The 18392-nt window shown below is 43.8% G+C and overlaps 1 protein-coding gene across 7 annotated transcripts in view; it reads left to right on the plus strand.

Annotated features, from left to right (window-relative positions):
• ARHGEF4 (Rho guanine nucleotide exchange factor 4) overlaps positions 1–18392 on the plus strand; it is a 1288638-nt gene that overhangs the window by 537322 nt on the left and 732924 nt on the right. For 6 of the 7 annotated variants that reach the window (XM_069213714.1, XM_069213712.1, XM_069213711.1 and 3 more), the window contains one exon: positions 17733–18020. The exons of the other annotated variant lie outside the window; for it this stretch is intronic. In XM_069213714.1, the coding sequence (XP_069069815.1) occupies positions 17733–18020 (288 nt within the window). The remainder of the gene's footprint in view (positions 1–17732; positions 18021–18392) is intronic. 7 annotated transcript variants of the gene reach the window in all.

The following is an 18392-nucleotide window of genomic DNA, read 5'->3' on the forward strand; positions in this document are numbered from 1 at the left end:
TTTGGGGTTTAACCATGTCTTGTCAGAATTCGGAATATATCTAGAGGTGTCACTCGGGCTAAGTATTTTTTTAAGAGTATCCGCCTTTCTATAGATGACCAGCGGCCGATGGGGTAAAGTACGGTTTAGATTAGGGTCAACACTTAAAATTTGCTGACGTTTCAATAATATTTGGAAAATCTGCCTATTCTCTCCACAGAAAGTTGTAATAAATCGAATCTCTGTCGTGGTCGTACGTCTATTTCTGACCTTCCCAGTCTCCATCATCAGGAAAGTACGTGAAACCTTCCATGCACTAGCTAATGCTGTTGCCAGAGTATTGCTTGGATAGCCTCTCGCTTGAAATCTCTGCAAGCATTGCAGTGCTTGTTCCTCAAACTTCTCAGTCTCTCTACAGTTACTTTTGAGTTTAAGCAACTCCACAAAGAGGTTATTGTTCTTCTGTTTGTAAGGATGCCCAGAACTATAGTGCAATATACTATTTCTTGCTGTGGGTTTCCGAAAGGTTTGGCTATGTAGCACTCTATCCTTCACATATAATTCCAAATCCAAAAATGTTATAGTGTGTTTATCTTATTCTAATTTCAGTTCAATGTTTAAAGAATTGGTATTAAGGAAGGCGTGATATTCCTGCAATTCTTCCTCTGACCCATCCCAAATACAAAAAATATAATCAATGTATTGATACCATACAAGTACATGGTGATAGCCACCATGCTGTTTCTCGTTCCATGCATGTTCCCTCTCATACCAACCCATGAATAGCTTGGCATAAGAAGGAGCAAACCTAGCACGCACAGCTGTACTCCGCAATTGATGAAATAAATCTTTCTGGAATGGGAAAAAAATGTTTTCCAATACAAAACGTGTCATGTCCACAAGCATTTGTACATGTTTATATTGACTCGCAATCGTGAATGGCAAAAAGTATTGTAAAACCTGTAGACCATATGAGTGAGAAATAATGGTATAAAGACTCTTAACACCCATAGTTACCAAAAAATATGATTCCTCCCATGGTATACCAGAACTTTGTTTAGCAAATCCTTGGTATCTCAAAGATTTGAAGGACGTGCACTTACCAACGGTGAAAAATACATGTCTATATACTCAAACATCCTTTCAGTTAGTGAACCAATACCTGAAATAATAGGTCTACATGGTGGATGAGTACCCCCTTTATGTATTTTTTGTAAATAAATAAATAAATGGAATAATGGGATCCTTGACAAATTGATATCGAAATTCCTCTACATCAAAAAACCCTTCCTTATACCAACCATTCAATAATGTATGACATTGGTCCACAGCCCTATTGTAATCCACACAATTGCATATTTTATAATCTGTACTTACATTCAATTGGCCCAGAGCTTCCCGTTCATAGTTTTCATAATCCGTTATAACCACATTTCCTCCTTTGTCTGCCTCTCGTATAATAATATTAACATCTTGTTTAAGACCTTTCATTGCTGCTAACTCTTTATTAGTCAATTTGTCAATATATTTGACCCCAATACATCAAATTGAAATATTTGACAACAAGCTCAAACAATGTATCAATGAGGTTTTCTTTTTGAAGAATGGGAACAAAGGTGGATTTATAGACCAATCCACTATCCTGAAGATTATGGCTCTCATTTCAACATTGGTGGTAAAAGCCGCCTACCGCCGCGGCGATGGCCGCCAAAAGACCGTCGTTGCGGCTACCATCTGTTAGCCAAATTATGACCGCAGCCGGAATTCCGCCACAAGAAGGGTGGAAATCCAGCTGTGGCCATACTGGCGGATAGTGGTAAGGTGGCACTGCTACCACCAGCAGCGCCACGCCAGTAGACTGCCGCCAGCCGTATCATGACATATTACGGCTCCTGCTGGCGGTAGCAGCGCCCCGTCCCCTTCCCAGCCGGAAGACCCCCCTGGATGGAGGTAAGTTGGGCTTGGGGAGTGTTTGTGGGGTAGGTGAGCCTCCTACCAGTGACAGGGAAGGAATACCCTGTCACTGGTAGGGCCTACCGCCATGGTTTTTATGGCGTTGCGAATGCCACGAAAACCATGGCGGTTGGCAGGCTCAAAATGCTGCTGGTGGTACAATGGCAGCCGGGCTGGAGATTGTGATCTCCGGCCTGGCGGTTGCTACCGCCATTGCGGTAGGAACGGTAAATTGGCGGGTTGGCTGCAGCCAAACCGACAATGTCATAATGTGGCAGTATGTACCGCCAGCCTGTTGGTACTACCGCCACATTATCACCTATCACCGGGGTCATAATACCTCCAGTGTTCCTCTATCGGCAAATGTTTTGCTAAATCCTCAATGTCCAGCATATCAGACTCATTCAAACCCATAAGTAGATGTGTATTTGATAAGTCTTGTATAGTCAAGGTAGACTAGTTGGGTTCTAATGCAACAGGTTGATGTGTGACAGTTTTGGTAAAAAAAATGTTTAAGTTTCAGTAGTCTAACAAATCTATAAAGGTCAGATTTGACTTGAAAATTATCACAACGGAATGTCGGAGAGAAGGACAAGCCTTTCTCTAGGACCCGCATCTCATCAGAATTAACCTGCCTTGTTGATATATTAATGATCAAAGAGGATTTGAGACTCTTGTCCCCTCCTTTGTCATTGATCTGGTTTGAACCCCTGAATTTAGTGGACTGCCTTCTAGTACGTTTCTGCCCACCCCTACTTCCTCTCTTTGAGTACATTCTTGATATAATTTTCTTTCCCGATTCCACCGGTTTTCTACCAATCTCATTTTCATTAATTCATCTAAAAAAATGTTATTGGATTTATTCATCTAACCTGTGTTACCACCTGTAGAGGAACTCCTAGAATCTACACTTGAGGAGTCTGAGGGTGAGATGCTATCTAACGAAGGCATTTTAATTGGGAGTTCTCTCTTGTAACCTAAATCAAATTTATGTGTATATGATTAAATGCGCCCGGAATTATAGTCTCTTTCATCCCGTAAGAATTTGGTACGTTTCCTGTCTTTGATCTCTTCCTGATACCTTTCCAGTACACCTTTCAAATTTCATAATTCTTCCTAGGGCCCTCTTCTAACTTAAGGTCCAAAATAGCAGTTTTGGTATCTTCAATTTCCTTCCTTAGTGTCGCCATTTTGATCTCTGCCTTTTCAATTAACATCCTCATAAGATCAGAGGTTTGAGATAATTTCCTTTCCCATTTTTCAGCCTGTTCAGCCTGTTCAGCATCTATGTCTTCTACCGATAGAAAAATATTAATGTGTAGACCCCTAGGAATCCTACCAATTTCCAAACACATTTTTTAAGTTACAATTTCCCACCATGTTTTGGGATTCCTTCTTGGTGAGCCGTTCTAATATGAGAAATAAATTCAGTAACCCCATAGGAGTATTGATCCTACCACTCCTCGTTTCTATGGTAGATGTATTAAAAAGGTTACCCGCCAGCTGTTCCCAGCTTTTAAGATTATTAGCCATTATTCCAAACAAGAACCGTTACAAATGTCAAAGAATCATACAATAAAAATGACAGGTCTCAACTCAAAATCAGATATCACAAAAGAAAAATTAGATCAGTAATCCATATCAAGTCATCAACATAAGTAGCTGCAGTGCCTCTCAGTCACATATATTCAATGTAAGTATGAGATAACTGAGAAGTGGCCCTGCACTCTCACCCACAGTAACCAGTTTAAAAGGCTACTGAAAAGAGTGCCACAATTTGGGGCATACTTATACTCAGTTTTCACTGAATGAGTGTCACTTATATTGCCGCAAATTCAGCGCAAACTTAACTCCATATTTATATTTTGCTGCTAGACCCGTTTAGCGTCAAAATATAGGAGTTAGCGTCACTTTTTAAATGCGCCAAAACACCTTGCGTCCGATTGCGACAATGTTATGCAAGGTAGGTGTTCCCGCCCAAAAAATTTCGCTAACCCCCTAGCGACATATTTAACCTCCGGCGCAAAAATTATGCACAACTAAGAAGAGGAGCAAACAAATTATGGAAACCCCGATTAGCATCAAATTTTAATGCTTGGGTCAGATCAGGCGTTAAAATGAGGCCCACACACCACTACCTAAAGCAAACTCACAGAAGCAACATTGGCAACCCACAGGACAAGATGGAAGTGTTACTGCTCCAGCTTGGGACACCACGTAGAGGACAGCAGCCACAACAGCACCCTCCACCACTACCGCAGCAACCACAATCACCACCACAGCACCCACAAACACAAAGGCAACGCAGGAGGCAGGAGAGGATATTCCAGAACAGGAAAACCCTCCTTGGCCTCAGGGAACAGGACTTACCCTCTCAACCGGCAAGCATGCTATGCCTATTGCACCACATTGAGCCAGAGATCACAGCCAGACTGCAGACACCACATAACATAACCACCTGTCACAAAGCTGGTAGCTGTCCTGCATATGCTGGCAAGGGGCTCATTCCAGACAACAGGTGCACTGGTTGCTTGTGTGTCACAGCCATCTATCTCGGTCTTCCTGCCAAAGGTATTAGACACAATAATCTCCCTGACATCCCGCCACATCTACTTCCCCAACACCCATCAAATGCAGCAGGAGAAAAAACAAGGCTTTTAGCAAATTGCTGGATTTCCGCATGTGCTGGGTGCAATGGACTGCACCCAAGTCCGACTTGTCCCACCTGCAGCAACAGAATACTTATACAGGAACCAGAAGCATACGCATTCCATAAATGTGCGGGCGATAGTGGACCACTGTGGGCTATTTATTCACATTTTCGCTAAGAATCCTGGTAGTGTCCATGATGCCTACATATTTAGGCACAGCAGGATCAACAAGCACTTCCAGGATGGCCAATATGGCAATGGCCTACTTGTGGATAAGTCAACAAACCTAGCAATATACACACCAACCCTGTAGGACACACAAGACATACACCACTCCAAAAACACATGGCCAGGGTAACACAGATGTGCAGGTAATAATACATAAGCACCATGCTGTGGTACAGCACAATCAGGGGACAGCACAAACAGATACACCCACATGCACGTAACACTCCCACAACTTGACAGGCACACCACGTGAAGGACAAGTGGAGCTATGCCGCCTTTGCTAACAGAAGATGTCCACAAACCACTACAAGTGCCCACAGGTTGGCTACTAAATACACATCACACACACACACATTACACCAAACAAAGAATAGCACAGCAATGGCAATGGCATACACCATGGTCATGTAAAGAAAGTCACACATAGGCACAGCCCCACTTAAATCATGCTGTGCAAGACTCTGGCAGAACATACATCAAATGCCAGATAACTGGTGACAATACTAATTACACCTCATCTACACATACCTGACTTACCTGTAGTGTGCATATAAATCTGCCTGATGCATTGGGTCACACACATAGGAATACCAAAATAACGGCCATTACATACCATGTGCCAGATTTGTGAGAAGTGGCACCACGCCTACTGTAGTGCCACCTCACATGCACCACTTACTGATCCCCAACACCATCATGTCTGTACCATAGACAAGAAATGGCTTACCATGGGGCAGAGTCACTGTTAGACAGTGCAGATCATGGATGCCGTAGTGGGACCCTGTAGGAGTATAGAGGACATCACCGACCTTACATGCACTGTGCGAAGGGACACATTTGTAAAGTAGCTGTGCCCCATCCCATAGCCTGCACTGTGCATGTGTTGACAGTATAAATGCTGATTCATGTATTGGAAGATAGGAGAAACACCCATAGTAATGTCGATTATCCAGAAACAATGGGATACATACCCTTGTACACCTGATGGCTGACATAAACATCAGCTGCCACTCATGATCACTAAGGGCCATATTTAAGAGCCCCTAGAGCCACTGTCATGCCCTGCACTGTATGTACAAGTTGGCGGATGACCACTCTTTTGTGACTTGATGCCACCTTGTAAATAGGGCCCCCTCCCACGCAGCACTTTGTGTGGAAGGGGCATGCAATGTGTGTTGCTGTAGGTGTGTCACGGCAAGACACATAGGCCCTCATTTCGACCTCAGCGGTCTTTTTTTTAAGACCGCCGAGGTCCCGCCATGCTGAAGACCGCCAGTGCAGGCAGTTTGCCACGCAGCGTATTATGACTGCTGGCAGCCCTCCGTCCTTTGTTGGAAAGAGAGCCGCCAGCAGCCATACTGGCGGTCGGCGGGGATGTGGAGGCTGCTCCACCTCCACTGCCCCGTCATCAAAACACCGCCCACCGAATCACGTTCCATGATTCGGCGTGGTGGTGTTCTGGTGACGGGGTGCTGGCGGCGGAGCAGCCCCCATGGATCCCGTCCCCTCCCGGAGGTAAGTTGATCGTCCATTAGGGGAGGGGGTTGGTGGGGTGTTGTGTGTTATGTGCGTGCATGGGGGTGTGTGTGTGTGAGTATGTAGAGGAGGTGTGTGAGTGAGTGTATGCATGCGGAGGTGTTGTGTGTATGGGAAATGTGTGTGGGTTGGTATGTGTGCATGTCTGTCCATCCTCTTTGTCGGTTACTTAATTGTGTTGGAAGGTGTTATTTCTGGCACATAATCAAACAACCCCTCAACGCAGCCAACTATGCACCATGGGGCAAGGCTGCCTGGAATGACGTACGTAAGCAATATGTGCCCAGGCATAGGTGACAACACAGGGGTGCACCATATTGGATTTAAATTGGTGTATCCCTGTGTTGTTATGAAGGCGGAGGACTGGGCTGCCAATTTTCCCCCAGCATGGCGCTCTGTCTTTTGCACTCCATGTATGTTCCACTTTTGTGGAATGCCATTGGCTTGCATGCAGGTGTGCTGGCATGGAACTGTGTGTGAAAGGAGTTGTTATGGAAGATCACATATTGATGGGTGTCTACACCTGGACACATAAATGTAGATGTCATTGACCTTTGGATACCAGCTTCCTAGCTGGCAGCCCTCCTATCATATGGTCCACTCCTTGATTCCGTGAATGAGTGGTCAGTCCTTGGTGGATGACCAGGACTGTTGAGATGATGGATAGCATGGCCTTTCCCCCTTAGGCTCAGAGGGAGATGAATACCAAATTTGTAGAAAGATGTGATGCTCACAGTGTAGGTGACAGTTATGTTGATCAGCCTTGCATGTGTACTTATCAGCGCTGACCCCTTATGGTTATCAACAATATCCCCTCCTCCCACTGACATGTACAAGATACTGGTGATGTATGATTGGAATTAGACACAGATGTGGAGGAATTTTGGGCATGAATTATAAAAAAGTTAGCTCCGCCTTTGCATCATTTTTGACGCAAAAGTGGTGCAAACGTACAAAATAAAAATATATTTTGTACGTTTTTGCCGCTTTTGCACCAAAAAATGATGCAAACGCGGTGCTGACTTTTCATAAATCATGCTCTTTGTCTTTTCTGGAATGTGAGTTGGAGTGCATGTGCTACTAGAGGTAGCAGTGTAAACTAGTAATCTATACAGACTCCACCCAATGCTGACACTGATGGTTGCTTGTCATCATATTACAGCTGACAACATGACAAATGAGGAGAGGCTTGACTTCCAGAAGAGGGCAGTACAGTACCGCCACATCCTGGATGTGGAGTCAGGGTACCCATGCATGGGTCGCCGCTTCCAGGCAGAGAAGTCTACAGGGGAATTGCGGGCATTCCAAAATGGGGCCCTCACACAGCCTAAAAAGGTCCACCAAGTTTCAGGCTCTTCAGCAGTGCAGGGGGGCACAGCTGGCACCACCCCAATCACATTGGCTGCAGCAGTCGCCACACCAGCACAACTGCTCATACCACCTGCTTCCAATTCGACGCAGTTGCTGCAGGATCTGCAGAGGGACATGTCCCTCATTCTAACTTGTTTAGAAAAATTGGAGGAGGAAGTTGCAGACAACAAAAAGATGTTGAGTTGCATCAAGAAGAAGATCAAGAAGGCCAAACTGTGACTTTCCTTGTGATTTGCAACCTCCCAGTTCAGTCCCCTCCCTTATGAAGTTGTCTGATATTTTATTGTGGGTTTTAGAGAGTTAGTTTTAGGTTAGAGTTGGAATATAGATTAGTTAGGATAGGTGTAGTTGGGGGCTGTTTTTTTTTTTTCTTCTGTGTTTATTTGTTTGTGGTTGGGTGGAGGGGTCATGTTGGGGTATCTATGTGTTTTATCAAATAAAACAAATTTAGGATAAATAAATAAATAAATATTTTTTTAAAATACAAAAAAATATATATTTGTTTAGGATTAGTTAGTAAATGTGTAGTATTACTATTTGCTGTCCTGCTTGTGTCTTGTAACTTAAGGGGATGGGGGGAAATGTTTAGAGTGTGGTGTTCAATGTGTAAGTTAAGTTTAGCATAGGGTAGATAGCTTTAGTTGTTGGATAAGTATAGTTTGTATAGGTTAGTTTAGGATAGGGTAGGTTTTCGTTTTTATTAGGTTACTTGAACTTATAATAAATAGTTTTTCATTCTCCGATACAATCTGTGTAATATGTTTGAGTCTCAGGGTCTTCCAATGAGTGCACAGGGCAAATTGGGGGTTGGCCTAGGGAATCCGTCCTGCCTTCAAATCCTTCTCTTAACATGTGCCTCATCTATTGACAACAGAGTTCTCACATTGGCTGCAACATCACATCTACTAGTCCATGCATCTGCCATGCATCATAGCCACCATTCATTATGACTATGTCTGCTTTCTCTAGGACAGGTAAGTCTGGTCCTTCAGCTGTCATTGTTGGGGTCCTGTTTGGACAATGTTTGGAATTGTAACAGATGTGACATCAGGCCAAATGGTACTCCATCCTTCAGCATAGACCAGGGCCCATCACTGATGTGGTTAGCTACCTCTTTACCACACCAATGACTTATTCTGGTACTGCCAGCTGGCTACATTGCCTTTTACTTGGTTTTCTGCCTGACCTGCCGTATCTCTTGACCAAAGTCTATATGTATCAATCAGTTTATGAGAATTCTACATCATACACCATTGTCACATTTGGATCCTTGTGTGTAGCTTTGTGGCCCCACAGTTCAGCACTCGTACTGATCTTGTGAAGTCGTTGACATGGTTTCAAACAATACTATTATTTTGCTGAGTCGATGGATCACAGAAAACGATGACATGGAAAACGTGTACAAATTGTTTATTTACAGGTGAAAATGTCTATGTGATATATCAACAATGTCCAAGGGTGAAACCTCATTTGTGAATAACAGGTTTTTGACACAATCAGAGTCCAGGGTTTAGGGACATGTCCTGAGACGTGCTTCAGAGTAGTGACGATCAGTGTAGAGGAACAAAAATTGCCAATTGGTAAGTGAGAGACAATGACAGTCCATAGCGGACAAGTCAAGAGTGTGTGTGTGAAGAGTGCACATATCCTAGTGTGAAAACACTGGCGTGATCTTCAGCGCAGAACTAAGGAGAACACTGCAGCAAGGAGGAACTGCAGATTTTTCAGGATAGCAGCAACATCACGGTGGTAGGCAGCCATGTCTGCCCTGAGGGAGGCCACTTCATGCTGAATGGAGTCCAGATTGTTCTCTATCATGCTGCTACTGGTTTGGGAGGGCGTTTGTTGTGACATCTCCCTCATGGCAGCAGCTATGTCCTTCAGACACTAGTGGACTCCCCCCAGTGAGGACTGTCTGCCTTGGTTGGCAGCTGTGTGATCATTAGCTGTCACAAGGCACATGCGCATTCCCTCTAGGCTGGCTGCCATGGTCTCCATCCCCACCTGCACCTGCTTGGCCAGCTCCCGCTGGACTACTACCACTGTCCTCTAGAAGCTTGTCCCTTGGTCCTCAGAGTCCTAAGCTGTGTCTGTGCTGGCAGGTTGTAAATTTTAGGTGTTGGGTGGGTCATCTGGGATAGCTGCTACATTGGGTGTCCTCCTTGCAACTGGAGGTGGTGTCTGAAGGGATACCAGGACATCCTGGAGGGTCTGTTGGCTGATGGTTGTCATCTGGTCATCCAGGTCATCGGAGAGCCAGCATACTCTGCAATGAGATGGTGTAAATCAGTCTTTTTGTGTTGTGGCAGTTGAAATGTCACATAATGAATTTGCTATTGGAGGCTCAGTGACAACTTCCACCCCAGACATTGTTCTTGTAAATTATGGGCGCAATTTATCAGCCCCTTGCCCCACCTGAGTCTCACGTAAAGGGAAGCTCAGGTGGCACAATAGGCTGTGTCATATTTACAAGGTGTGATGTGTTTCCTTTTGGTGACTTGACACCATCTTGTGGTTGTGGCCCCTTCCTAAGCATCAGTTTGCATGTTAGGGACTTGCAACGGGTGTTGCTGTGGTCAAGCCACACCAACACACATTGCAATTTGCCTCTGTCCCAGTTTTATATGTTTTTCATACACCAGGGCAGCACCAAAATCTTACACCACCCCAGAGATGGCATTACCAAGGTGCAATATTGTAGTTTCCTTTGATTGCTCCTCATGTTGATATACATGTATGTGTGCTGCATTCCACAGCACGTATGGACCTTGCAGATTGCCATTTCAATTGCTGGTTGTGCTGGGAGGTGCTCCTCCTACATTACTAATGTCACCCACTCAATGCAGCCAAACTTGCAATATGGTGCAAGGGATACAGCACTGTGGCAGTACAGCTAACACAAGGGTGGACCCAAGGGTGGGCAGCATGGGTATCATTTGTTGATCTGTACATCTTTTTTCTACATTATAGTGCCTGATGTCACCAAATTATGGACAAAGCCAGTTGATTCATTTTCAACTTTGATAAGGGCCTCAAGCTAGTTTGATGAAGATTTTCCAGCTAGTTGTACTGGTGCATACATGGACCCTCGATACAAGTCTGGCAGTCCTATGTCCACCAGACTGCCATTGGTAATATGACCACTGCCAAAGCGCAGGTGGAAGTGGCACATGTAGGCTATGGGGAATGCCCCATGGGCCAATGGCCTGGCACTGGCAGGTTGCCGGCAGCTTACAGACTGGCAATGCCACCTGTCTTGTGACACCAGCCCAGCACTACAATCAGCGCTACCCTCCAGGTATGTTACCTCTTCACCACCAGCTTTTGCATAGCAGTCCAACTCCCATGCAAAGGCTGGTGGTACTGTGGTGTGGTGTGCCCCTAGGTGCCCATGCACATCCTGTGCACCTGGCATGGGCAGTGCAGGGGGCCCCATGACCAACCCCTTTGTGTTTTCCACTGCCTGATTTGCAGTGACAAGTGCAATGTATGCTGTCACACCCAATGCCCCCCAAGATTGGTGTGGAGCTGTATTTGATCCTGCAACAATGTTCTGGTAACTGCCCCACAGAGCTAACCTGAGAAGACAGATTTCCACCCGCCATCCCAGCGTGTAACTCATACTGCCAACCACAGAGGGTAAACTGCAGTAGCAGCCTTACCAACGCCAGAATTGCTCATGCGCCATCCCCCGCCTGTCAAGGTGATGTTCAGAGACATATACCATATGTTGTGTTTGTGTGATTGTTTCCCCCATTCCTATGTGGCTCACATGGCTGTGTCAGAGTTGTTGTGGGCTCAGCTTGTATATGTTGTGTTCTACAGATTGCAATCTGTAGTGCATATGTTCTCTAGTGACACAGTTCTGATCAGCGTCAATATGTGTGGCTCCACACAGTACCAGGTTAGTTACACAGCGTAGTGCCATGTTTCCTGTCATAGGGGACCACCCTGCAATTCCCCCAGCAGCTGCACAGATTAGATCTCCCTGCACCCAGACAGGCATTGTCGCAGCATGATGGAGAAGTGGCAGCCTTATGAGGCTGTGTTGTTTATGTGCAGGGTGGTGTTGGTTCCTGTGCATGTCTGTGTAATGTTATCTAAGGTGCTATCTTAATGTGTGCTGTAAGATGCAGCACACATGTGTTTTGGCAACGGGACATGGCAGTTGCGAAGTGTTTCTGCAAGAGACACCACCATGATGTTACCGCAGGAATGGTATTGACTGACTTCCTAGTCTCTGATGTCTCAGTTGTGTGGGTAGGGTAGGTTTGACTGTCTGCAAGAGGTGTTATGATGACACAGCCACAAGCACAGTAATTAGACATGCTTTCCATCCTATGTGCTGCATATGTACATGTTGGTATATAGCCCTGGTGATTAACGTACGTTCAGGTTCTGTATTTGTTGTGGTGTATGGCATGACCAAGGTGTGTGTACATGTGTTGCTTATGTTTGAATGGTGCAACTTGATTCATGTGTCCCGCTGCACTACTTACACATGCATTGAATGTGTCCTATGTGCCTCCCCCTTATAGCATTTAAAAAATTGGCAGTTATTTCCCTCATGCAATTCACCCTTTGCTTAACTTCTGCCACACTGTTTATTTTGTCCACTATTTGCTGTCATATTGCCTCTTTCTTACCAGTTGGCAATTTGGAGGTGATGAATAGCTGGTGTTGGTGCTCCATCACCTCTCCCACAAGGGTTTCATACTCCTCCTCACTAAACTGACACTTGCACCTTCTGTTTTCCTTCCTCTGGGTCTTCTATGTGTCCTCCTGGCTGGTTCCTGGGTAAATGGGGTCACCGTGGGGTCTCTTCTGTCCTGCTGCTTCCATCTTCCCTCTGCTTTGCCACTATTCCTGGTTTAGGGTCTAAATGCTAATGCAGGGTGAAAATGGTGCTTACCTGTTTGCGACATGTTTACGTGCCTCAAACAAGTTAGAGTCAATTTTAACGTTGATTTGCCTTACGACACTGCGCAAGGGTTTACGCATTTTTTTTTTACTCTAACCAGGTTTTAGCACCATTGTGCATCATAGTATAAAATGACGCCCGGATAGCACTAAAAAATGGTACAAGCCAACCCAAAACTTTTTGATGCAAAACTGCATTTGCGCAGTTTTGCATCAAAAAGTATAAATATGTGCCTTAGTGCTGCAGGCCCCCTGGTATTATTCAATTGACAGGCCCAAGTACCTGTAGTACCGCTTTACTAAAGCCTTACAAATAAATTAAATATGCCAACTGGGTGAAAGCCAATTTTAACATGTTAAATGAAAGATCAAAAGCACTGTAGCACTGATTAGCATTGGTAAAGTGTGCAGAGTCCTAAAGGTCAACAAAAATGGGTTTAGAAAACAGGAGGGTGAAGGCAAAACGCTTGGGGATGCCCCTGTGAATAGTGGCAAGTGCAAGAGTATTGAAAACTAAATTCTGCAGCATGTTAATAACTATGGGCTGGTAACAAATGTTCACAACACATTACTAACACCTGGAAGAGCTAAAAGCACACTTATTTAAAAAAAACCTATAGACTGATTTATTAAAACACTGAGATTGCTATGTAGTCCACTAATAACACAAACATCTTCAATAATAAAGAATGAAGATGGGACTAAAAGTGCCCTGCCAATCTAAAGAACATTGTTTACTGTTAGAAAGTGTCCTTTGCAACCAGTGCTCAGTTTGTAAACTAATAATTGCCAATAGCCAAACGTTTTCTCAAAAGCATTTGATCTGCCTTCTGAATGTCAGAGATGCTGAATACAAAGTAAGTCTATCTTGATTTCAACTCATATTTATTTCGTATACCATCCTACACCCTCTGTTCCTTTATGTCACTTCAGCTAGTTATTTTTCATCTCTGCTGTTTCACTTTGTTACAGTTTTCCTTCATTATCTTCCTATTTCTTTCCCCTTTTCTTTCTTCCCCTCTTGTTCTGGGTCTAAGTTTAATGGTGGAAAAATAAGCTATGGTTCCCCAAAAAAGAGTACCAGTGGGACCCACATGCAAACCCTGACTACACGACTACAATTAGGAACTGCTTGTAACCTATTGGACAGTGGGAAAACAACCCAAGAGGTCTAAAGACACATACTACAACATCAGTACAAAATCAGATGTGCAGAGAAAAATGATCTCATCATCCGACTTTATCCCCAAAACACCTCTAAACCAACAGCTTTGACATGCACATGAAGGATTCTTAAAAACACTGAGTGCTTCAGGAAGCAGTATTCATAAAACTGTTAAGTTTAAAAACATAAATGAATTCACAATTTAAGCACAGTAAGACAGGTTCAACTAATATATTGTGTAATATTTAGCTATGGTAGGACGCACTTATTTTTTATTATTGGAATAATGTTTATTCTGTACTGTACTACACAACGAACAGCTCTTATTGTTGTATCTTTTTTTATGTTTATGAAAATGGACTATGCTAGTGTTTAAATAGCACTTGTTCAGGCCTGACAATACTTTACTTGTAAAGTTGACTCCAGGTTTTTAGACATTTTAGTAGAAAACAAAAACCACTAATTGAATAACACGTAAGACGTAAGAGTGAAAATTTGCCCTAACAAGAAGCTGCATTCAAATGAGCACTTCCCTTTCTAAACTTGGCATGACCTTTGATTTGATTAACTAGGTTTACATGCTAACGTCGATGAACTCCAGCATATTTTAAATCAGAATAAATGTTTCATGTAACTTTTGCGTGGCCTATGCATGACACAAGCTTCCTTTTATAACAAAGAAAGTTATATTATTTTATACGTTCTATCCGCCTGACCTGCAGTGGAATTTCAAATCTTCATCAACTAATCTCACTTACTTCTTTATCAATAGGTTTATGGTGTGAAGTTGTGTGAGAGTGGAAATGACGGAATCAGAATAAGCATGAAACTTATGCAAGTGCCTTGTTTTTCAGAGAGTGAATGTTAGACCTGGCATCCTTAGGGTAGTCTTAGCCCAGACTTTTTGCCTTTTACCTTCTATTTTGTTGATTTATTTTTTTGTTGGCCTTAGGACTCTGAGCACTTTACCACTGCTAACCATTGCTAAAGTGCATGTGCTTCTCCCTTAAACATGGCAACCTTGGTATATCCACAATTGCCATATTCATTTACTTGTAAGTCACTTGTACAGCTGTATACCATATACCCAGGGCATGTAAATTAAATGCTCCTAGTGGGCCTACAGCACTGATTGCACCTCCCACACAAGTATCCTTTCAAACCTGTCTCAGGCCTGCCATTGCAGGGCCTCTGTGTGTAGTTTCACTGCCACTATGACTTGACATTTAAAACCTCTTGCCAAGCCTTAAACTCTCATTTTAATACATATGTGTTACCCCTAAGGTAGGCCCTAGGTGACCCATAGGGCAAAGTACCATGTAAGTAAAAGTTAGGACATGCACTTTTAAGTTTTATATGGCTAGGTAGTGAAAATCTCCTAAAGTTGTTTTTAACAAATGTGAGCCCTACTCCTCTCATAGGCAAGCACTGGGAATTCCATAATACACTTTTAAGCTGTAACTCCTGATCAGAAAAGGTTAGTTACATCATGTTTAACACAATTGGAATGGTAATGATAAATCCTCCTTAATGGTAAAGACAGATTTAACATTACTATTTTATAATTGCCACTTTTAGCAAGTGGGCATTTCTCTGCTCTTGCTGCTCTGTGTGCCTTGCAGTCTGCCTCTAATATACACGTGGGCGAGGTGATGGCTACACTTTGTGTATTCCCTCTAGACAGCCACAATCACAGGAAGGGGGGTATGACAAAGGACTCATCTGCATTCATCTGATTCTGATGAGCCTTCCTGGACTGGAAATGTTGAGGGGAGCTAAAACTTACACTTCAATAGGTAAGTGCCTGTCCTCACATAAAGAGCTGATTACCCCCTACCAAATCAGTACACTTCTGGACTTGGGAAGAACTGTGCTGGATTAAAAACTGCTGTTCTGTAAGGATTTCCACTCCCTGTACTGACTGTTCCAATGAATTACCTCTCTGCTTTCTTGAGCTGTCCAGCTGATCTCTGCCCTGCTAAGGACAAGGACTGGGCCCATCCTGCTGAACCCAGAGTGACTCGAAGGGCTTGCTGATGTGCCCCTATTCTTCTGCAGTCTCAGGGACATCAAAGACTGCCTGCACTGCTCCTGGTGCTACTGGGTTTTGTCATCTGTGAGTCCTACCCTTGCCTATGGTGCACCCTCCAGTCCAGGGCCTTTGGGGTGAGTGGGTTCTGCAGCTGATTTCAGCAACAAACAATGCGTATCCTCGTGTGCATTGCTCCTTCGCCACTGAGGTTGTCCGCCGACAGTGGGTTCACAGCCTACGCAGCCCAACGACGACGCTCTGCGTGGCTCGATGACATGCATCGCATTCACTTCAGCTGAGCCCGACAACGGCGCAGTGACCCAGCTGCATGGAAAATTCCAGCGCACTGTGACTTTGACATTGACACTTTGCTTCATCAAAGGTACTGTTCCAGCAGATCCTGTGTGGGTTCTGTAGCCAGCCTACCCTCCATCGTGGCCAGACTGAACACTGGAGTTGCACATGTCCCTCACGACCTCAAGTAACCTTTTGACCACTAATGACTTCTAAGCACTATTTCTGATTTAATCTTTAAAATTGTATACCTCGACTCCAACTGAATGTTTGTCATTTTGGTCTTGTTTTACTCTTTTTGTGGTGTTTTCATTGTGTTACTGTGTGTGTGTTGCTCCAATAGTTTACACATTTCCTCTTAAGTTAGGCCTAACTGCCCTGTGCCAAGCTACCAGAGGGTGAGCACAGGTTACTTTAGGGTGTGTATCTGACTTACCCTGACTAGGATTGTGGTTCCTACGTGGGCAGGGTGCATACCTCTGCCAACTAGAGATCCAATTTCTAAAAGAAACTCACTTCACGTGCTGCAAAATTGAGAACCTCATGAAGCAGAATATAAGTATTTAAATAAATAATTTGGAAATGTGGGTCACCCTGAGGAAAATGCCTCAGAGCATGAGATTAAACACCAAGACACTCTACTGCTTTACGATACTTCTTTGTGTGTGTGTGTGTGTGTGTATATATATATATATATATATATCATATTAAATATGTGATATATATGTGTATGTTTACATATATTTATGTCTTATATTCACAACTGTCATAAAAGAAAATGTTAGGAATTTATTAACATCTTAGCACTGATAGACTGAAGGTATGCGTATGCTTTTCGGTGTGAGAGCAATCAGCATACTGCCGGTCTAAAACGGCTGGCCAAACTAACATGTGCACTCATGTGCACTCCACTCCTCCTCCCTTGGCCCAGCCTGCCCCTCCCTTCACACATTGGCTCAACTGAGCCAGCAGCTGAAAAATAAAACAAAATATTGTTTTATTTTCCAGCTGCTGGCTCTTAGCCAGAAGGGCGACACTCCTCTGCCATTGTGGAGGACTCGCCGCTGCCTTACCATGACTGCTAATTCTCTAATCAATTTGTGTTATTTTCTCCTGTGATGTATGATACTTGGGGGTCTGATTTAGATCCTGGTAGAGGGATTACTCTGTTGCAGACGTGACGGATACCCCATGCACCATATTACGATTTCTATAGGATGTTATGGGTTTGCAATAAAGCGGAAAGTTTATCCGTCACATTTGAGATGGAGTAATCCCCTCCGCCAGGATTTAAATCAGGTCCTTGGTCTCTTGTTGAGTACTCCTAATAGGTAACCTATAGTAGTAATAGAACCCACGTACACTTAATAAATCTGTAAGCAAATGTTTGCTGAAGCCCTGAACATTGTGTATGCTGTCCCTAGTAAGTATTTTTTTTGCAAAGGAATGAGCAATTTGAAAGTGCCTTATAATTTTCGTCAGCTTTGTCTGTTAATCTTTGTGCCTCTCAAAATATGTTGTTGATCCAGCCTCAAAGCAATATTTTCTGTTGTCCAGCATTATATGACTTGTGTTTTTACCCAATACTTGTGATTATAAACAGCCCTGTAAATCTCCACTGGAAGTGAGGCCAAGGGAAAAGATATTACTTTGTTCCAAAAAGTGGACCAATGATATGCTGCCATCTCAACGTCCTGCCTCATACACAAGCACCTGGATTCGCCCCCTACATTCCACCGATGGCAGAGCGCAAAGTCACAAAAGAAGCGATCACAAGTGCCAGCGAATCAGCCTAGATGACCTGTGGCTGGTTGAGAAGCGAAGGCATAGGATGAAGCTAAAGGAGAGCCAATCAGACAGGCATGAGAAAGAAGGGCGCACTCTGGAGGAAGTAAGACACCATTATCATCCCTTTTGTCTGGCACTTTCCTCTCATCTCCAACACTTTTGGCTTCTATTGCTGTCTCTTTTTGTTCTTTCCAACTGGACATTTTGGCTTTTTTCTAACTGGGTATTTCTGACTTTTCTTTCGTCTTTTTCCAAGCTTCTGACCTTTTGAAGTGGACAAACTCTGAGGTTCTGTGGTGCCGAAGATTCTGAATCGCTCCATCCATTAGTTAATCCATGATAGAAACGCATGACAAATTAAGGCACTTTGGAGCCCGAGCCGCAAAGTGATTTTTGTGCCCCAGCAATAGGTTCTGACATTATATGTGAAAAGGGAATACAGTCTGAGACCCTGTGCTAATCAGGGCTTAGATGC

This window comes from Pleurodeles waltl, chromosome 11 (genome assembly GCF_031143425.1).
Source record: "Pleurodeles waltl isolate 20211129_DDA chromosome 11, aPleWal1.hap1.20221129, whole genome shotgun sequence".
NCBI classification, from domain to species: domain Eukaryota; kingdom Metazoa; phylum Chordata; class Amphibia; order Caudata; family Salamandridae; genus Pleurodeles; species Pleurodeles waltl.